Below are 23244 nucleotides of genomic sequence, written 5' to 3'. Positions count from 1 at the left end.
TCACATTTAAGATTTTCAAAAGAGTGTGACACCTGAGAATGTGAATAAAAATAAATTATGTTTGATTTTTCCCCATTTCTGAAGTCATGTTTAATTCACTTTTGATATAAAAAAGTCACATTCACTTACAGATATTTTAGATTTTCAAGGTCTTCAAATGCCCCACTAGGTATTCTTTTAATCTGATTGTTGTTTAGAAGCCTAAAAAAGAAATGAAAACAGTATGTTTCTTAATTCATAAATTGTTAAAACAATTTGCAACTGAAAAGAACCCAGAATGCCAGGCTGTCTGACCAAAAGTTTATACAAGCCAAGCATCAAAAACTAGATTAAACAAAAATAAACTAATGACATATTAGCAATTGTTACCAGAAATAAACTGATGAATTTGTGCCTTCTCTGTTTTAAATCCAAATGTGATTAAATATGTCCTTACAAAATCATGTGCTTAAGTGCTCTACTGCATTGAGGTGAAAATGAAATCCTTAACGAACTGAGAGAGAAATTAAAGAAAAATACATAAAACCTAAATAATCTGGCTTCATGCAGGTACCAAGAATGGTGAGAAGGGGGGAAAAAAATCTCTTCCCCAAATGCTAGTCCAGATTATGGGCTGGAAGAGGAGATGCTGCCCTCTGAGATGCCCACATTGAGCTTTCCCAGCCAATTACTAGAGTATTCCACACAGTTTTAAAAACACAGCAGTGGAGAAGCATTTGAACAACTTGGCTATGACTGGCTGGTCTACAGAATCCGATGTTACACATTTGTAGAGTTTAAAAACACAACACAATTATGAACAACTGTTAATATGCAGTTATATATTTTTCATATCTTTCATAATAAGTGTAGGGATTAAAACAGCCCTGAGAGAGGGCTGTCTGGGGGAGCCAACAGTAAAAGCAGCCCTGGAGAGGGCTGTGGCTGGGAAAGACTAGGCTGATTGGGGAAGCAGCCAAAGCTGTGGCCAGCTCAATCAGGGCCCAGCTGGCCCGTATAAAAGGGCTGGGGGCCAGGAGCTGGAAGAGTCTCACTCTAGCCCTGGGGTGGGAAGGGCTAGTTGCCTGGGAGTGAGGTACCCAGGCTAGAGCAGTGCTGGGGAATACGGCAAGGGAGCTGGGGAGCTCCAGCCTGGTAAACCCCCCGGCTGCAGGCCTTGATGAAGGCCTATGAAAAGGTACTGGAGCTGCAGAGGGGCAGCCTGCGGATAGGCGAAGGCAGCAGGTCCTAACCCCTTGCCAGTGATGAGTGGCCATTACAGATTGCAGTCTGCCCCAGTGAGTGGGAGCTAGATGATGACTGGCAGTAGCTACTGACGCAAGGTGGGGATAGAGGGTTGGGGGTTCCCCTGGGAGTTGAGACCCAGAGTGTGGGGGCACTGCCAGGGGACAGGACCCCAAGGTAAAGGGGCACCAGGGTATGGGAGGGACACGGGGTCAGTGCTAGGCGAGACACTGGCCAGCAGAGGGTGCTTTGAGCCTGGAAAGAGCTAATTCCCAGACAACCAGCAGGAGGCGCAGTGCCGGTGAGTCGTCGCTCCGCTACAGGCTGTCCATGTGTTTTCTGAGGCCTCTAAACTTTTAACAGTGTCCAACATATTTGAAAACAAAAAACAAAGACACATGTATATTTGTTCACAATTCGGCTAAATCTTGCTAGCTGTACTCAGGTGAATAGTCACACTGACTTTTTAAGTAAGATTCGCAGAATTTGGCACATAATCTAAGAAAACTCATTTGACTGAAGGGGGGGAAGTGTTTTTGGGGAGCAAGGGAAATAACTTACAGTGTGTTCAGGTTTTTAAGCCGTCTAAATGCTCCAGGCTGAATTTCTTTAATTCTATTAAACCGTAGATCTCTGTGGGGGGAAAAAAAACAAAAACACATCAGTATGAAAAACATTACTGTGGGTCACCATTTTGGCAAAGGGTCCTCGCCTTTGTGCATGATTCATACCTCATGACCAAATGGGGGGAGGGTGGGTGAAACTCATTTAAAATGAGGGCTGAACAAAAATGGGTACAGTCAGACAATGTGGTCTGTGAAGGGCAGTATTCGAGCTTGGTTGTTAAGCCTTTGAATAGCAGCCATTAATCATGAAGGGTCTTCACTTCCTCAGTGGAGCATCTCCTAGCAGGTGGAAACTCTACTGTCTTTCTTTGGGTATGTCTACACTTCAAGCTGGAAGATGTAAATTCCAGCTCCAATTGTGATTGAGCTAGCATAGATAGTCTCCTAGAACTGGAATTTAAACATTCCAGAATGAAGTGTAGATATCTCTTGTCTTCAGAAACTGTTTGAGAAAAAATGAGGAAAGAATGGGGGAGGGAATATATTAAGGAAGGACAATAAGGAGGACAAAAGAAGAGTTGGTATAAGGACAGCCAGAGAGTCTGCCAGTCTGGCCAGCAAGGGGATTGCTTTCAAGAGACATAAGCTATTAACATTTTCTTTTTCCCCGCAACAACAAAGATGAAAATGACTTATCTAGTGTAGCTTATGAAAAGTATAAATCTAACTACATTAAACAAGCTGTTTTTGTTTTAATTCCATTTTCTCTGTTTTTAACAAATGTTTTATTCAGATTACTGCAGTATGGGCAATACAAAGAGAATATCACCACGCTAGTTTTAAATGCTTACAGTAAAGCATTTCTGGAGCCTACATCTTGCCATTCAGTCTCAGGGCATGGCTACACTTGCAGATGTAGAACGCTTTGAGTTAAACCATCCTTTGTAGAGCGCAGTAGGGAAAGCGCTGCAGTCCATCCACACTGACAGCTTCAAGCGCACTGGCATAGTCATATTTGCAGCACTTTCAGCAGCATTGGGAGTGGTGCATTATGGGCAGCTATCCCAGCATGCAAGTGGCTGCAATGTGCTTTTCAAATGGGGTGGGTGGGGTGGAGTGTGACAGGGAATGTGCTGTGTGTATGTGGGGGGAGAGAGAGTGGGTTTTTGGGGTGCTCAGAGCATGACAACATGCTGTCTTGTACGTTCAGACAGCAGCAGACTCCCCCTCCCCCCCACCTCTGTCTCTCACACACAGCATTCCACGGTAATGGTTGCTTTGTCTCAGAGGAGATAAGCAGCTGGCTGTCAGAAACAGAGCTTTCAAAAGGCATTTCCGAATTCCTACAGCCAATTCCAAACAATGACAATAGTGGTCACTTGACTTAAGGGGATTATCGGATGTTTCCGGAGGCTGATCAGAGTGCAGTAAAGCAACATGTCGCTCACACTGGTGCCGCGGCACTCCAGCGGGGGCGCAGCAAACGTTATTCCACTTACCAAGGTGGAGTACCAGCAGTGCTGTAGCCGTGGAGTGAGAGCGCTCTACGTGCCTTGCCACTGTGGACAGGTAGTGAGCTAATGCGCCTGGGGCTCTTTTTTTGCGCTGTAACTCTCAAGTGTAGCCAAGCCCTCAGACAAGAGCATGGACAGAAGAGTCTGCTCCCAGTAAGCTGCGTTGCCATCAAGCTTCAGCATGCCAACACAAAGGGAAAGACTAAGAAGGAGATGAGAATTTGTTGTGGTGTAGGTCACACTATTGTTATACTGCTTTTACAATTAATAGATTCAATCCACCTATAAAAAGATATCATATAAATGCCTACATCGCAATCATCTCACTCCTTTGAATCAAAACAATCACCTCAGTTGAAAAATACATATAACATTTTAATTATTTTAGATATCAAACCCTAGAGCTAGGTCTTAAACTAATCAGGGAGAAATCACAGAATAATAGAAAATCCACATTCAGCTGTTTGCTACACCCATTCTATTCCATTGACTGAGATTTTATAGAACTGAAGGCATAACTTAGCCCAAAGTCTTTTGCAAAAGGTATGCTTAAACCAGGGGTGGGCAAACGACGGCACGCGGGCTGGATCCGGCCCACCAACCATTTTAATCTGGCCCTCGAGTTGGGTCTGGGCTTGCCCCATTCCGGCACTCCAGCTGGGGAGCAGGGTCGGGGGCCACTCCACATGGCTCCCAGAAGCAGCGGCATGCCCCCTCTCCGGCTCCAATGTGTAGGGGCAACCAGGGGGCTCCACTCTGCACCCTGCCCCCACCCCAAGCGCTGCCCCCACATCTTCCATTGGCCGGGAATCACAACCAATGGGAGCTGCAGGGGCAGTGCCTGTGGACAGGGCAGCGCGTATAGCCGCCTGACCGCACCTCCACATAGGAGATGGAGAAGGGGCATGCCACTGCTTCTGGGAGCCGCTTGAGGGAAGCAGCATCCGGACCCTGCACCACCTCATCATCCCACACTCCAAACTCCTGCCCCAGCCCTGATCCCCCTCCCACACTCTGAACCCCTCAATCCCAACCCAGAGCACCCTCCTGCAGCCCAACCCCTTCATCCCCAGCTCCAGCCCCGAGTCCGTACCCACAGCTGGAGTCCTCACTGCCCCCCTGCATCCTGAACTCCTCATTTCTGGCCCCACCCCAGATCCCACACCCTGAACCAGAGCCCTCACCCACTCCTGCACCCCAACCCCAATTTTGTAAGTATTCATGGCCCGCCATACAATTTCTATTCCCAGATGTGGCCCTCGGGCCAAAAGGTTTGCCCACCCCTGGCTTAAACTCTTATTTTTCATGAACCAAATCCTTAAAAGCTTACTCAGTTTCTACTCAGCCAAGCAGAGTCAGTCTGCGGACAGACAGCCCATAGTAAGGTAGGATGAGTTGTGCCTCTCTGTTTTGGGTTGCTGTGTGTTACGGTTCTGGTTTCCAAGAAATAAAGTAGTGTCACACTGCAAACTTCCAGCAAGAATATTTTATGTTTTTATCTAATTTATCTGTTTGTATCTGTTTATATGCCAGGAACATAACATAAAATGTTATCTTTACCTCAAAACATTCCACACAGACAGGCTGTAGTTAAATTGCATGTGCGTCTAACAGCTGCCAGGAATTGAACTAGGGATTTCTAGAGCTAAAGGCACAAGCTGCTACAGCTTGAGCTAAAGTTCTCTGATAGGAGCTGAAGCACTGACATCTTTTGTGGATCAGGCAGACATATAACACACACTGACTGACCACTGGATCATATTTCCTCTGACCAAAGTAAGCACATCCTGAGTGTCTGAGACCCACAGCAGCTTGAATCCCAGAACAAATACCCACTAACATCAGACACTCCAAGGATTTAACCAGGGACCTCCAAAGGTAAAAAGCGTGAGCTGCTACAGCTTGTGCTAAACAGCCAAGATTCCTTAGCTACAGCTTTAACAGATTCATATCCTCCATGGACTGGCACAGAAAGGAGTGTTTCACAATAATTCCATTTTTTTTCCCCAAAATATATCGTTTCATTGCAATTTAGGTAAAAATTACACCATACTTTCAATGCTTTTAATTTTGAGTAAAATTTAAGAAGTGCCTAAGTCCCACTACCAGTCAATGGGATTTGGGCTCCTGGGCTTCTGTGTCACTTTATCCCTTTAAAATAACCACCTGTGACCAAAGTCAACATTTACCCAAAATAAGCACAATGATCATGATCTATATTTAGAATGGGGAAATTAGAACTCGGCATCCTAGCCCTCATCCAGCAAACAAGTATGTATTTAATTTAAACATGTTAGGTAAGCATTTAACCCTCTGAATCAATACCAGAGTGCTCAACACAGTGCAGAAACAAGCCCTTAATGCAGTAACTCAAATACCACTGTGATAACTATGGACAGATAATCTTGATCACCGTAAATTCACATTATTTGATGGTTAAGGTTGTGTACCCAAGCTACTGCTATAGTTTCTATCTGCATATTAATTTCTGCAAGACTGAATAACAAGTCAAGCTGAAAGGCATGGCAACTTATTTCATTCTGTTCAGTAGTTTTCAGAAAGTGCCTGACAAACAAACTACAGTGCACACATTTTCCTTAAAGTCAGATTCTTCTGGCATCTTCACGGAATTATGTTTCATGAAAAATTATGATCACACACATTTTAGTCTGTGTTTACTTTACATATCTAAGGAAAAAATTTCTCTCTCTCTCTCTCTCTCTATGTATATAGTTTAAAAACTAGTAAAATCAGACATGATATTAGAACAAAATAACCAATCTATTTATCAATCTGCTCATAATAATGGAAGTCAAGAGTTTGGTACCATTCCTTCAAAAGGGATACTGCAAGCCGATCTGGTAAACAGAGATGGCAACATATTCCCATCAAGCTTTATGGTTTGGCAGTAAGTTTTTCTGAATTTTAGTAATTTTTTTTTCTCTCCCCTAGTTATATAAAAGCCCCTTCACTCCAAAATAGAGGGGGAAGAAATTGAGAAAGTAAACATACTTAAAATGCTGTTAAAAATAAAGAATAAGCAATCTGAAATAACAGATTTCTTTTTTTCTCTGATCCATTTTAGTTATAGCAGTCTTAGGTGTGACTTGTAACAATAGGTAAGAAATTGTTAGACAGAAGTATGATTTTTAATTTGACAGTATCCCTTTAAGTTTTGCAAAAGTCTCAAAGAAATTAATGGGGATATTTTAAGTGACTAGAGGGAGACCACTATACAAAATTGAGAGAAGCCACCTTGCTAAATTAAGATCATCACGCTCATTTCACTTGTGATCTGTACTAGCTCTGAACTAAGATCTCCATAAATATTGCAATAGAATATTAGTTCATTGTGCCAACCATGTCCCCAATGAAATCTTTTAAATACAGATAATGTGGGGGGGGAGAAGGGGATGTCACACACATGTATAAAAAATATGTTATGTATGCCTAATTTATTTGGGACGTGCTTAGAAAGCACCATAGAAAATCTTAAAATACACACATAGGTAAGAAATTTAGTAAATGTATTGCTCAGGTGACTTTTAAAAAAACATAACACATATAAAGCAATCTAAAAAACTATGAACAAATAAATGTTATAGTTAGAGAGTCAAGCACCCCAAATTTAGGAAATGTCAGTTAAGATTGCCTGTGCAACTTTAATTTCATCCCTTTATGCATATGTAGTATGATTCTGTCTTAAATTACATGCTCACATACTATTTCCCCACACATAAAGGACCCCTGCTTCACTCAGTACATAGGATGAATGGTGCTTGCTAAATACAAAACTGTTCGGTCTACCTTTTCTTACTTATTCAGTGTGTGGCCTCATGCCTTATTTATTCCACATCATATAAACCCTACACTAACTAAAGAATTATTAATTTCCTCATAGGCTTTTCTCATAATGAACCCTCATCACCACAGTATTCAGGTGCTTCACAAATGAGAATGAATTTCTCTCCAACCCCCCCCCCCCTCCCCCCGTAAGGTAAAATAGCACCATCCCCATTTTTACAGATAAGGTATAGATGGATTAAGGTCAAAATTGTCCACTAATTTTTGGTGCCCAGCTTGAGAAATCCAGGGTCTCATTATTCAAAGTACTTAACATTTTTATAGCACTTTATATGTTCAAAGCACAACTCCTAATGCTTCAGTTGCCGATGTGAGCATTCAGCAGTTCTGAGTATCTGACCCCAGATGTCTCAGTTTGGCACCCATAAAACCATCAACACAATCTGGCCAATGTTTTACTTAAAGTGACCTGCTCACCAGCACATAGGAATTTTTTGGGAAAAGCAGGGTAGAACCCAGTTCTTCAGCATGTTATCTTATCCACAAGACTACCCTTTCTCTTCTTACAGCACCTTTTGCAACCAGCCATCGAGGGATTTTACAGACAACAATTTAATTTGCTCCACAACCCTGATTTATTCCATGACCATCATCCCTCCCAAGGACTAAAGAACGTAAGGGTCTGGCGGAAAAAATATTTGATCATGCAATTAAAGACTTTCATAGTGCATATGCACAAGGGGGCAGATTTAAGAATAAATGGACAACCTTAATTCTGGGACTTCCTAATTTTCCAGAGCTTGGCTCTGCAACCTTAATGTTCCTTTAATGTAGGGTTTTGCTAAGAATGTCATTTCCTAGTTCACAAAAAAAAATCCAAGCCAGAATAACCCCACATTCTTTCATGTGGAACAATAATGTGACCACACATGGATCAACATCAGGATTGGAATCAAGATCCATGCCACTGACATTTACTGTTTGAGTATATAGTTATATAGAGTAACTAATAGCAATACTCTCCAGGTCCACCAATGACTAAAAAGGGAAGAGCTCTGTGTAAGCTTGAAAGCTTGTCGCTCTCTCCAACAGAAGTTGGTCCAATAGAAGATATTACCTCACCCCCATGTCACTCTAGGATGGGAAGAGACACTTTGCCAGTGGGTTTCACAGCTATTTGCCAGACAACAAAAGAATACCGAGATTCAGGAATCCTGGGTTTTATCCCAGGTACAGGAAGGGAATGTGCTCTCGTGGTTTGGGGCCCATCTTCTCCATTCACCCTGTGTGCCCCACATGTACCCTTTGCAGCCTGCCTTTGCGTGTCCCCCGCCTCCCTTTGCCCATGCCCACCACTGCAATCTATCTCTGTCCACCCCATGCCCCCACAGGTGGATTTGCATAGGAACAACAAAAGACACCTCTCTGACCCCAGAGCAACTTCTTGCCAACTTTCAAGTCCCTGATCCACAGCATGAAAACGTTAAGAGATTCTCAGCAAAACAGTCATAAGAAATTTTTAACATGGGCAAAACAATGTATTTTCCCCTAACCTAATTCTGAGAAATAGCTGAACCATTTTGTCACAATTCCCCAGGTAACTGCTCTTCTAATCATTTTGTGGTCTCCTTGAGGGCACCCCATTTAGATCTCAGACCTCTAGCTGTCACCTTTCTCAGGGCAGGAACCCACATTGCTCTCCCTTCCAACTGGGGATTTAGGCTTCAATTCCTCCTGCAAATCATTGTGATCAGCTTAGCAAAACTGAGTTTAGTTCAGTACTTCATGTCCTGTTCTCTCCAGGGACAATGACAGGGTTACCACTGACCAGCCAGCCCTCTAAAGCAAAGTTTGGGGGGGGAGAAGGGTTGTTTCATTTTTAAGAACAAAAGCATCACAGAGAAAACATATAATAAAACAATAAATAGCTTACACAAATGCTTACCAGGTAATACTTATCTACCACATATGTCACAGTGTCATATCGGTTCTTGGATGGAGTGAGAATGATCCCTCATCAATATCAGCAGGCTGGTCACTTTATACAATTTTCAGTTGTTGTTTGCAGGGCCTCTTGAACCCAGTCAAAACTGGTATGTGAAATTTTCCCAGGGAGTGGTACTTCTCCACACATGTTTACCAGTACAGGTATGTATAATCCCCCCAGTGATTTTAGTTCATTCATGGTAGGTGACTCCCCCCAGCCAAGTCACTGCATTTCTTGCCTTATTCAAGATAGAACCTAACTCATTCACACCCAGTGGGTATCCACATAAAGGGAGAGTGAAAACTGAGTTTGCATTTTTTTAATACAAATAAATCAGAAGTTTCTCAGTTATCCATACATTTTTGGTGAAACATACCCCAAAAAAAGACAAAAAAAATCAGTCTGAGACAGACACTTGGCATGGAAAATTTCAGCCCAAACAGTTGAGGTTTGACCAAGATATAAGCAACTGAAAACAGGGTCTTACAATGGAAGATATCAGGCAACCTTAACATAGGCATCACTGTCAGATCTATATAAAGGTATCATAAAGTTGTTTTCCCAATACTGAGAAGTTGCATCCATTTAAGTAATGCTTCACTTCCAAGTGGCTCTAAAATTCTACCACGGTCTTCCATCAACAATATTTAGCCTGTAAATGCAAAATCTTTATTTGCAGAATCTTCTCTAAAAGTAGTTGTACCAAGTATTGTAGCCATTGCAAAAACCCCCATTGAAAGCATGTAAGCATAGAGGCGATAACCATTGCCAAGTACAGAGGCCACTCACGACAACCTAAACCCTAGGCAAAACTTCAGTGTGCCGCTCCCAACCCCATTCTCATAGGCCTATGGTGGCAGATTTGGCCCAGGTGCCCCGTCATGTGAGAGAGGTGACCGGGCCAAATTTGAGTGTGTGGCATTACAACCGGATGCCCTGGGTCACAATACCACTCATGTGACAGAGGGGTGGCCAGGCCAAATCTGCCACTTTAGGTAGCTGCCTAGATCCCTTTAGCTAGAGTGACCATTCTCCAAAGATAATCTCCTGCTAGGAGGCCCTTTGGCTTTTCCAACTGTGTTTGCCCACCGAACAACAACAAAACACACTAGAAGTGGACACCTCTGTTCATGTCTTTGACTGAGACAGCAAGGGAGCGGGTGTAGGTTTCAGAAACTACCTTTCAGCACCTTTCCTGAGAAGTTAGTTTTCTTTTCTTTGAGAGTAGTCTGCATGAAGTTATCCAACAGGAATCTTAACAACACAAGAATTATTAAAAACAGAGAGAAAATGTAATTAACAGACAGGAAACAGTTTACTCAACTTTTCTAGACTTACACTTCTCATAAGCAAAAGTAGATAAGCCATCCTCAGCTCAGTTACAGAGTGAAGAAAAGTGAAGAGCTTACCTCCCTTGAAAGCTACCGCTGATTCTTTGGCCAAAACGGTCATCAGCATTGCCAGCTACTTAGATAGCAGCTCTTTCTATATTCAAAGATCTCTCTTAACAACACCTTGCAGCTGGGTCAGTTTGAATCTCCTAACATGCCCCTCATGATGTAAGGCAGCATGACCTAATATACCCCTGTATTCACACCCTACACACTATTGTAATAATCTTTGTACAAAATATGCTTTGTGAGGAATCATTTGAAAGCTAATAACTCACTGGTCAATAATAGTGAAATGTATGTAGCAACATTATGTGTAAAGTTATGAAATTTCCCACGTATGATGTTAAAGGCACGTGTTCAAACTCACATACCCCCCAGTTAGGTAGAACTGATCAAGAAGGCCTGTCTTAAAGAAAGGAATATATGTTTAATTCAGTTTGCATATAAACCCTGTATGTAGTAATCAAGGCTGCCAGAAACCAGAGTGTGGCCCATAGATTTTAAGGGCAGAAGGAAACATCATGATCATCTAGTCTGACCTCCTGCACATTGCAGGCCATAGAACCTCACCCACCCTTTCCAGTAATAGACCCCTAACCTCTGACTGCGTTACAGAAGCCTTCAAATCATGATTTAAAGACTTCAAGTTACAGAAAATCCACCATTTACACCTGTATAAACCTACAAGTGACCCATGCCCCATGCTGCAGAGGGGTCTCTGCCAATCTGACCTAGGGGAAAATTCCTTCCCGACCCCAAATATGGAGCTCAGTTAGACCCTGAGCATGTGGACAAGACCCAACAGGCAGAAGAATTCTCCATACTAACTCAGAGTCCTCCCCATCTGGTGTTCCATCTCCAGATATTGGAGATACTTGCTGCCAGCAGTCATAGATCAGCTACATGCCATTGTTGGCAGTCTCATCATACCATCCCCTCCATAAACTTATCAAGCTCAGTCTTGAAGCCGTTCAGGTTCCACCCCCCATCCCCGGAAGGCTGTTCCAGAACTTTACTCCTCCGATGGTTAGAAAATCTTCACTTAATTTCAAACCTAAACTTGTTGATGGCCAGTTTATAGCCATTTGTTCTTGTGTCCACAATGGTGCTTAACTTAAATAACTCCTCTCGCTATCTGGTATGTATCCCTCCGATATACTGTATTTATAGAGAGCAATCCTATCTCCCCTCAGCTTCTTTTGATTAGGCTAAGCAAGCCAAGCTCGTTGAGTCTCCTCCGTAGGTTTTCCATTCCTCGGATCATTAGGAGCCCTTCTCTGCACCTGTTCCAGTTTGGATTCATCTTTCTTAAACATGGAAGACAAGAATTGCACATAGTATTCCAGTTGAGGTCTCACCAGTGCCATGTATTTTAGTATAAATCTATATCTGAGTGATAAAAGTTCCCAAATAAAAGGAAACCCATCAATTCGAGTGGGAAAGAAGTAAATAAATATTATGCATCTTATATTTTTAAATCAATGACTGAAATTCTACTTCCATTTTCATCTTTTTATGATATTTTAAAATATTAACATTTAAAAAAAAAAAAAAAACAGCAGCATGTATTGGACAGCAAAATAGCAAAGCTGCGCTCTAGTTACTTTTGACACTGGTGACAGGAAAATTTGTTCTTGTAAATTTCTCTTCTTGGAAAAAGGAAGCCCATCAGTCACTGTTTAGGCTTGAGTCTTTTCTAAGGGCAACACTGTGGAAATGCCATTTTAAAATATAAAAACTTTTAATAATATTTTTCCTGGCCAAATTAAGTGCAAATCTCTAAGTGTATATTAGAGAGCATTGTGCAGATATTACCAACAAATGTGATCTAATACTCCAGTGGTTGCTGTTCAGCCCTTGAAGTTCTAGAATGTACAATGTATCCCAATGCTCAAGCTATCACTGACTACGTAAAATTATGCAACTACAAGTTAAGAGGGAACCCTACCGTGATGGGGCAAACTACAGTCCATAAAATTATTAGCATGCTTCCAGGGAAAGGAAGGCTTCCTACTGATATTTATCATTTTAAGAAGAAAATGTGTGCCTATTGTGAAGCCTCCAAGAGCATTTACAATTTATATACAGCATCAGCTACTGTTGCAATATGTTGACTCTAATAATCAGCAGTTTCTATACCTAATGATTAGCACAGTAGTTCTCAACCAGGGGTATGCTTACTCCTGAGGTACGCAGAGGTCTTCCAGGGTTACATCAACCCAGCTAGATATTTGCCTAGTTTTACAACACGCTACATAAAAACCACTAGCGAAGTCAGTACAAACTAACATTTCAGACAGACAATGACTTGTTTATACTCCTCTATATATCATACACTGAAATGTAAGTACAATATTTATATTCCAATTTATTTATTTTATAATTATATGGTAAAAAATTAGAAGGTACGCAATTTTTCAGTAATAATGGGCTGTGACACTTTTGTATTTTTATGTCTGATTTTGTAAGAAAGTAGTTTGTAAATGAGGTGAAACTTGGGGACACACAAGACAAATCAGACTCCTGAAAAGGGTACAGCAGTCTGGAAAGGTTCAGAGCCACTGGATTAGCAGACAAGTGTATCTAAACAAAACCATAAGAACTAATCACCTGGAGGCAAAAGCTATGTACAGAGATATACATTGCCTCCTGATCAACAGACTTGGATTCTATCACAAAGGGAGAGTGAATTCAGGACCTGAGAACATGCCATACAACCACTCTCCCTCTGCCCTGAAGTTCAAAATCTCCTGTCAGCAGAAATGCTTCTACAGATCTCCTATTCCAGAATAGCAAGGCAGCATTGCCTGGCTATACCGAAAGAAGGACAGGAGACACTTGATATGGATTTAATCAGGCTGCAACTTTATTATTAGATGTCTTGGACTACCTGGCAGATAAAAGTGTACAGTGCAGACAAATGCATGTTCATTCAAATAACTACTCTGGGTTTCCACCAGTCCCATTTCATTTTCCATCCAGGTCCCCCAGTCAGCCCATGGCTTGGACCTTACCATCCACCTCCCCCTCGTAGGAAGGTTAAGGTGGACCATAAGAAAGGGGGAGTTGGCTCTCTGCCATACCAATCAGAGGAGCCCCAAACCCCCAGCCCTGTTTCATTAACCAGCATCTTCTTTTAAGTCCCTTACCAGGCCACTTATCTGGTCACTGGATGCCTTCCCTATGGAGTATCTGCACTGGACATCTGCCCCACACTTGCAAAATAAATGGCAACAGGTAGCCTAACCACTTTTCTCCTCCCATAATAGGCCCTCCCTGACACCCACTGTGGAGAAGGCAAAAAAAACCCCACTCTACCAAAGCCACTATGGTGGTGAGAGAAAAATTCCTTCCCAGCCCCCCTACAAAGGAGCAACTAGTGCAATGCCCACAGCAGGACCTAACCCAACCTGATATTTGCACCTCAAGTGCAAATTCCCAGGGTGTGTGTCAGCCCCTGTCCTGTCTCCTGCCCCCCCCACCCCCCGTCCCCGGCCATCCCTTCCACTTCAGGTGCAGTGCGGTGATTATTCGGAGTCACCAGATGACATTGTTAGTTCCATTTATTTGAATGCAAAGGAGATGGCACTTGGAGAGAAACAACAAACCCAAGGCCACATACACATACAGATTCCAGTCATAGAAGGCATGGAGCCTGGGACCTCCTATTTGGAGCCAGGGCTCTACTATTTGAGCAAAAGAATTCTTTTATATGTAAGAAAGTAGCAGATTATATAATCTCAATCCATAAGGGAGGGAAACATAGAGGCTCAGGACTTTACTGAAAGATTGAATTAAAAACTAAAAGATTAAATAAAGAAATAAAGCCTTGTTTAAGGCACAGAAATTACATCACATTGGTGATATATTCCCCACCCACAACCCCACAATACTGTGCTACACAGTAAATTCCCCAGGTACCAAATGACTGAATTTAAAAACCAAACAACCGTTAAGAAGGCTCATGTTAAAGATATTTTGTTTCATCTTTCACTTCAATAGCAGTAATCTCTATTAGTGAAGAGACTTTTCTAGTCAGAACAAAACATGCTCCTTGTACTCAAGCAGTGATATTATTCAATTTAACTAAAATAATTTAATTTTGTAATCAGGAAATTGCTTTTAAAAATATTTACATTTAACATTCTTTTGATGTAAGGGGTTTTTGTTTGTATGTTTTTTGTGATTTTTGAAAACCAGGTCTGCTTTCCAGTAATTGGAAAACACATCGTCTAGCAGATGTGTATACAAGGGAGGAAATTAAGGCTTGGAACTTCATTATTTAAGTACAACAGAGTGCACTTGGTTTATTTTAATAATTGTGTTTTACTTTAACTAGAGTAATCCAAATATTCTTTTGCAGAGTATTGCATGTGCTTGGTTTTTAAATACTCTCTTGATTAACCAAACTAAGATAAAAGAATAAATAATGTTAATATGATTACTAGAAGGTAGTGCTCATAGTGAAATGTAGAAGCTGGTTCAATGGGAACCTTGAATTGGCATTCTTTCTGTGATGAACTGTGGTCACAGACATTCAGGCACAACGGATACCAGTACAGGTCAAGCTCTGAAACTAAAGTACCAAAATCCCACCTCCCAATCACTTGAGATAAATTCTGTTAGCCATCAGTAAGTAGAATACATTTACTAATTTGAGGCTAATCCAAAATATGGAGTCTGAGGTAGAGTAAAGGTACAGCTCCTTGGCAAGAATCCCAACATCCTCCACCTTTACATCAGCTGAGGGTGAGAAGGAGCAGAACAGGGCTTCTCATCAGGGTGTTGCCCTTGGACATCATTGGTTTGACGCATACTTTTCAGCCTCTGGCTAATAGATGTCTTCACTAGCATTCTTCAAGCCCTGATATTACTCTTGAAATTCTTTTAAGGCGCGTTTTCATAACATAAGATATGTACGAAGAGAAGGTGAGGCCATGGTACTTTAAGTGAAGCAGGTAATCCAGAATGGACTGTAGAGATGACTGGGTTGGGAGATACCCAGCCCCACTGCCCAGCAGGAGAAATGCTTCCACTTTGCCAGGTAAGTTACTCTGGTGGAGGGCTTCCTGCTCTCCAAGAGAGCCTACTGTATCTGACTAGAGCAGGCTTGTTCCTCTGGATTCAACCATGCAGCATCCAAGCTGTGAGGGGGAGTGAGGTGAGGTACGGGTGCAGCAGCCAACTGTGATCCTGTCAGAGCAGGTCCGGGCAGCTGGGAAGTACCCACAGGGCTGTAACGGACAGGTCCATGAGAATGCCGAACCAATGCTGGTGAGGCCATGCTGGGGCAATCATGATGACCCATGCCTTGATCCTCTTTTAAGAGGACTTTGCTGATGAGTGGGATTGACAAGAAGGTGTACATCAGGTCTCCTGACCATGGCAGGAGAAAGGCATCAGAAAGTGAGCCTCTCACGAGGCCTCGCAGGCGGACCGCATGTTGGATGCCCAAGTTCCACAAATGAAGGGCTTCCTGGCACAAAGCCGATGAATGAGCTCCCCCGCCCCCCGCCTGTTGACATAGACTATGGAGGCCATGTTGTCTGTCAACACCTGCCCTACCCGACTGGATAGGTGGGGAAGGAACACTGTACAAGCTAGATGGATGGCTCTGAGCTCCCTGACATTTATATGAAGCATGAGCTCCTCTCTCGACCATAGCCCCTGCATTTGCAGTATACCGAGATGTGGTCCCCATCTGAGGTTGGATGCATCCAGTATCAGGGAGACTGTGGGTTGCGGGCTCGAAATGGCACTCCTTCCAACACCAGCGCTGGGTCAGACCACCATTGCAGGGAAATAAGTACCCGTGGCAGGATCATGAAGAGCTTGTCTAGGTGATGCCTGGCCGGGGAGAAGACCGACACCAGCCACAGCTGGAGGGGGCACAGTCTGAGTCTTGCATGCTGAAAAACGTACATTACTGCGGCCATGTGCCCCAATAGTCTGAGGCATACCCGGGATGTGGTGAGTGGATGGGCAGTGATGCTGGCAATCAGATCTGACATTGCCCTGAACCTAACCTCCGGAAGAAATGCTCTGGCTTGGTAGAGTCAAGGACCGCTCCAATAAACTCTATCCTTTGAACAGGAACTAATGTTGATTTTTGTTCATTTATCAACAGCCCAGAGCTTGACAGGTAGCTTGCAAAGTCTCGATGCTGCACTGGATCTGGATTCTGGAGCGGCCCTTTATGAGCCAGTTGTCGAGGTATGGGTAAATCTGAATACCACAATGTCTAAGGTGGGCTGCCACTACTGACATGCACTTTGTAAACATCCTTGGTGCCGTTGCTAGGCCAAAGGGGAGCTCTGCGAATTGATAGTGTGCAGTCCTGACCAGGAATCCCAGGAACCTTCTGTGTCTAGGGAATATTGATACATGAAAGTAAGTGCCCTTGAAATCAAGGGCAGCGTACCTGTCTCCTGGATCCAGGGAAGGAATGATGGAGGCCAGGGAGACCATGCAGAATTTGAACTTCTTGAGATATTTGTTCAGGTTCCACAGGTTGAGGATGGGACCAAGTGACCTTCTCCATGGCTCCCACCTTCAGTAGGCTTTGTACCTCCTCAACGAGCAGATGCTTGTGAGAAGGGTCCCTGAAGAGGAACGGGAAGGAAGGGAGGTATAGAAATAAACTGGACGGTATATCCCCTTGCTACTGTGTTGAGGACCCACTGGTCCAATGTTATAGAGGCTCAGGCACGGAGGAAGGGGGACAAATGGCTGGAAAATAACAGGGATGCTGGATCCAGGACACAGGCTGGAAGGTCGCCTTCGAGCACACCCTCAGAATGCCTGCTCATTACCCAGTTGGTTGTGAGTAGCGTTCGAGTGAGCTGAGGGAGCCGGCTGATGGCCCTGCCACTGCTTATAGCCCTTGGCCTTTTTGCAGAAGGGCTCTGATCGAGGTTGGCTCCCGAATCTGTGGGAATATTGTGGCTTAAACTGCTTCCTCACAGGCCCCGGCATGTAAAGTCCCAGGTTGTAAGAAGGAACTGAGGGGGGAAGAGCCAGCAGTGCCCCTATACTGGTGCATACGCATGCCACTCCAGAGGATGCTAGAGATGGTCCCCTACAGATACCACTGAGGGAGAAACTTCCAGCACCAGTGTACCTGGCAAGCACACACACCTACAATAGAATGGTCATGAGCAAGCACTCGAAGAAGAACCTGATTGTTATGGTAAGTCTGATGCAAATCGCTAAAGTAATCAAAAAGAAAAGGAAAATCAGAGCATAGTATCATAGAATCATAGGGTTAGAAGGGGCTGCAAGGGTCATCTAGTGCAGTGGCTCTCAACCTTTCCAGACTACTGTACTCTTTCAGGAGTTTGATTTGTCTTGAGTATCCCCAAGTCCCACCTCACTTAAAAACTACTTGCTTACAAAATTAGACATAAACATACAAAAGTATCACAGCGCACTATTACTGAAAAATGTCTTACTTTCTCATTTTTACCATATAATGATAAAATAAATTGAAATATAAATATTGTACTTACATTTCATTATATAGTACGGGGTGGCCAACCTGTGGCTCCGGAGCTACATGCGGCTCTTCAGAAGTTAACATGCGGCTCCTTGTCTAGGCACCGACTCCGGAGCTGGAGCTACAGGCGCCAACTTTCCAACGTGCCGGGGAGTGCTCACTGCTCAACCCCTGGCTCTGCCACAGGCCTTGCCCCCACTTCACCCCTTCCTGCCCCCTCCCCTGAGCCTGCCGTGCCCTCGCTCCTCCCCTGCCCCTCCCCCCACCCCACCCCCCTGAGCCTCCTGCACGCCATGAAACAGCTGATCGGGAGGTGCGGGGAGAGATGAAGAGGCGCTGATCAGCAGAGCTGCCAGTGGGCAGGAGGCGCTGGGAGCAGGGTGGGCACAGACTGATGGGGGCTGCTGACGTATTACTGTGGCTCTTTGGCAATGTACATTGGTAAATTCTGGCTCCTTCTCAGGCTCAGGTTGGCCACCCCGATATAGTATATAGAACAGTATAAACCAATCATTGTCTGACATTTTAATTGGTACACGGTAGTGTTTTTTATGCAGCCTGTTGTAAAACTAGGCAAATATCTAGATGAGTTTATGTAGCCCCTGGAAGACCTGAGCGTACCCCCAGGGGTGCATGTACCCCAGGTTGAGAACCACTGATTTAATCTTACCTCCTGCCAAGATGCAGGATTTGTATTAAATGTGTATTGAATATTGCTTGGCGCATATTTATTATATATTCCACTGGCCAAATCCTGGCCCCACAAAATATCCCAAGTAAACCACCTACACAGGGGAGTTCTATGGGTCCTGGGCTGTGGACAACAGACCAAATCTTTCCCACGCAGGCAACAGAGCCACATTGGACATGTTTGCGTTTAGCTGGCAGATCCACATAGTTGTGGATCCTGGTTACCTAATTTTCCACTAGACAGATCCACAATTCCCTTATCTGATATAGTAGAAAGAGCTCCTCCTCCCCACATCACATAGTCCCCCAGCATCATGGCTTCACTGTACCAGTTCTTTTGTCTATTAGGTAGGCCCTGCTTGCCTCCTGAATGTTCAGATTGGTGAATGGTGGGAGGGAAGCTGTATACAGCCAAGCAAGGAAAATCCTCTGAAAGGAGTTCTCAGATCAACAAAAACAACAACAAAATACTTCAGTATCAGAAATTTGGATACTCTAACTCACACGAATAAAGGATGCCTTACGCCATGCTGATTTATTGACAGATAATGAAATATCTTTACTATGACATGTGTCTTATATATGGGGACATTTTTTGCAAGGAATCAGTACATCACCAAAAATCTTTATGGTGATAAACATATGATATTTATCATGAAACAAGTTCTGTATGTTCCTATGCAAAAGTAATGTACAGTATCAGGAAAGATGTTATTATACATAGTGTTCATCAGTTAATGAATGCACTTTAAACTGCGTGCAGTTGTTCTTCAAATCAATTCTTTCAAACAAAACATAGAAAAGGGGAAGGCCAGCTGAAAGCTACTCCGAACTATTGAAATCAAAAGCCTCAGCTTCCTGGCTAATGATGGAAACAACAGCTTTAAACATCCTTGCGATAACTAACACCAACCACACAGTGAAAGAATGAAAACCAAAACAAACATATTATAACCAGTGGAGTCATTTGCTAGGTACAATATTTAGTAAAGAGCTTTATAACATAGAACATGGGGAAACAGTTTCCGGCAATAACAGCTGGAATGCACTAACATACTTTCCATATAATGATATCTTCAGAATCTTTAAACTGAGTAAATCAGGGAGCTTATGTTTACATTGGACATCCTCTTTGTTCTTGCAATAAAAACTGCCTAAGGGTGAACTTATCTTAATGCATATGCCAAGATTTAGACATAATGTGTAATCTCTCTTTTGTTTGTGCTTTAGTCCTTCTCCTGGAGGGTCAACACAAAATTGTTTGTTATAAATTCTAGCCTCCTTTCAGCTGACAAAGAAAATTTTATAATAATGCATTTAGCTACTTTATTGTTTCAGAGCATATTGAGGAGACAGGAAGTTGAGAGTTTTCCAAAAAAGGATTTCACTTAAATAGAAATCCTGTGTTTTGTGACGTGAAAGACCCTCAATTCCACATCACCAAAACTTCACAGGCTACCTATGATTGCTCAACAGTCCCCTACATCACAACAGTTCTTCCAGCCAGACTGGAAATACATTGCTCATTTGCTTTATAATACTGGAATGCAATCAGTAAAACTCATTGAACATCTGACAAATGCAAACTTTATAAACACTTATAGAAGTTGTTCTGAAGCAATAATTGCACGAATTCTTTCAGTGTACTGTCTAAAATGTGGCAGACTACAAATTACAATAAAAAAGATGTGTCATGACAACACTACATACATACAAATTAATAAAAGCAAGGAAATTACTAAATTCCACAGGAAAGGGGAGTTAGGCAGCATTGCCAGATTGTCTCAATATAAAATCGGTCATCTACAGAGGATGCAGTGAGGTTGCCTGCATCAGAGGTAATATTGGCAAAATGACATTAACTCACTTAGGGTTAGCAGTACAGAAGTTATATTATCCCATTGAAAACAGCCAACTACAGTACATTCAAAGTGAGATGCTGCTCTTTTCCTTCCAAAAAAATATTTATATATCTTTTACTGAAGAAAAAAATGTTAATTTGGATGCACAAACACCGGACTTGTACAATGTACCAGTGTTTCTAACATGACATTTTGACACCAGTAGTGACTTTTCATTGTGAAATTTCATCAAAATGAGGGAAAATCTGCAACATTTATCAGTGAAAAAGAATGAAGGCTAAGATTTTTAAAGGCGCCTATAGGAGTTAGGCACCTGATCATTTAAATCTTTTCAGCTCCTTTGAGAGAAAGGATGGACCAGTGTTTCAGGTGCTATCTTTAGATACAGGAGACCTAGGTTCAATTACCCATTCCACCATGTCACTTGTGACCTTAGGCAAGTCATTTAGTTGCCCCAAGTGCAAATAAATATATTAGTACTTGGTACCTTAGAGGGGTGTAGTTACCATAAATACATTAAACACTGTAAGGCAATCAGATACTACATATAGTAATGGAGACCAAGATCTCAGATAAATAGTTTTGAAAGTGCCAGCCAAAATCTTTACTTAAACATCTGTTTAAAGATTAAACCTTTCCTCCATACGTAGATATAAATATTATAATATGGTAAAACAATCTTCATTGCTTTAATTTGGCAAGTTGAATGGAGAAAACATGGTCTTTGATTCTATTTGAATAGGTAGGGATAATGATATTCCTCAAAACTGTTTTCACAGGATGGATTTTAATCAAATTAGAAGTGGGCCTTTCACTCATCATTGCACTTTCTTGCACCAAAACTTGTATGACAGCAGAGGTCTGAAAAAAAGTTAGACGTGAAATGTAATGAATGTATCCTCCCATCAGCATGTAATGGCACTTATGAAATTCCAGTTAGCAATAATTGGTGATGCCTCCAACTCATCAAATGTAGTTGGTCCTAACTGGTTATATTCCTTTGTCAAAAAAAAAAAAATAGTAAAAATCTCTAGAAAACTTTTTTTTTCCCTTTAAAGAGAGAAGGGTGTAAGTTAATGACCTATATTTACAGAAATTCTACAGATAAAGATCAGTGATTAAACAATTTTTTTCTTGATTAAATATTTCGGTAATTCATTCCAGTTTCCTAGGAGTACTTCAGAACAATGGCCATTACTCTCAAAATTCTCACAAATAGATCACTCTGCCATTGGTACAGCATTTTTTCTTTTTTTTTTTTTAAGGAAAGAGTAAATATTTTTCTAACAACTAAAGACCAATTATCAGCAACAGAAAATCCTCTAACATAAATGCCAAGCCACTATGTTTCTCAATGCAGAACAAAAGATCTGCAAATGCCAACAAGACTACATTGCTTATGTCTACTTTATTCTTATTTATTCAGGGTCATTGCAGCAGGAAATGAAAAACAACCATCAGCACAGCAAAAACATTCAAACAGAACAAAGCATGAAAATTGCACAAAAGAGGTTATATAATCAAGTCAATGCAGTAACTGGAAGATGTCAATGGCACATTACTGCTGTTTTAATGACTGCCCTGTTAAAAAAAAAAAGTGACACTTTTATGTGACATATTGAAAAAACAAGATAAGTTTGTCACTCTTTTAAAATGAATTCTCAACAATATTAGCTACTTATAATATCCCTCTGTGTGATTTATATACCTAGAGAACATGAAACAATGGGTGTTATCATACACACTGTAAGGAGAGCGATCACTTAAGGTGAGCTATTACCAGCCAGAGAGAGGGGGGGAACCGGACCTATTGTAGTGATAATCAAGGTGGGCCATTGCCACCAGTTGACAAGAACGTCTGAGGAACAGTGGGGGAGAATAAACATGGGGAAATAGTTTTAGTTTGTGTAATGACATATCCACTCCCAGTCTTTATTCAAGCCTAAGTTAATTATATCCAGTTTGCAAACTAATTCCAATTCAGCAGTCTCTCGTTGGAGTCTGGTTTTGAAGTTTTTTTGTTGAAGAATTGCCACTTTTAGGTCTGTAATCGAGTGACCAGAGAGATTGAAGTGTTCTCCAACTGGTTTTTGAATGTTATAATTCTTGACATCTGATTTGTGTCCATTTATTCTTTTACGTAGAGACAGTCCAGTTTGGCCAATGTACATGGCAGAGGGGCATTGCTGGCACATGATGGCATATATCACATTGGTGGATGTGCAGGTGAACGAGCCTCTGATAGTGTGGCTGATGTGATTAGGCCCTATGATGGTGTCCCCTGAATAGACATGTGGACACAGTTGGCAACGGGCTTTGTTGCAAGGATCGGTTCCTGAGTTAGTGGTTTTGTTGTGGTGTGTGGTTGCTGATGAGTATTTGCTTCAGGTTTGGGCGCTGTCTGTAAGCAAAGGACTGGCCTGTCTCCCAAGATCTGTGAGAGTGATGGGTCATCCTTCAGGATAGGTTGTAGATCTTCGATGATGCGATGGAGAGGTTTTAGTTGCGGGCTGAAGGTGATGGCTAGTGGCGTTCTGTTACTTTCTTTGTTGGGCCTACCCTGTAGTAGGTAACTTCTGGGTACTCTTCTGGCTCTGTCAATCTGTTTCTTCACTTCAGCAGGTGGGTACTGTAGTTGTAAGAACGCTTGATAGAGATCTTGTAGGTGTTTGTCTCTGTCTGAGGGTGTCAAGGTTCCTCCCCCACTC

The 23244-nt window shown here is 42.3% G+C and overlaps 1 protein-coding gene across 1 annotated transcript in view; it reads right to left on the bottom strand.

The window, feature by feature from the left end:
* PXDN (peroxidasin) overlaps nucleotides 1-23244 on the bottom strand; it is a 152719-nt gene that overhangs the window by 100577 nt on the left and 28898 nt on the right. Inside the window, exons 2-3 of the mRNA XM_073336142.1 lie at nucleotides 1786-1857; nucleotides 130-201 (exon numbers count right to left, since the gene is read on the bottom strand). Of these exons, the coding sequence (XP_073192243.1) occupies nucleotides 130-201; nucleotides 1786-1857 (144 nt within the window). The remainder of the gene's footprint in view (nucleotides 1-129; nucleotides 202-1785; nucleotides 1858-23244) is intronic.

The sequence above is a fragment of the Lepidochelys kempii genome, chromosome 3 (genome assembly GCF_965140265.1).
Source record: "Lepidochelys kempii isolate rLepKem1 chromosome 3, rLepKem1.hap2, whole genome shotgun sequence".
Classification (NCBI taxonomy): Eukaryota; Metazoa; Chordata; order Testudines; family Cheloniidae; genus Lepidochelys; species Lepidochelys kempii.
This window is presented reverse-complemented; position numbering and strand designations above follow the sequence as displayed.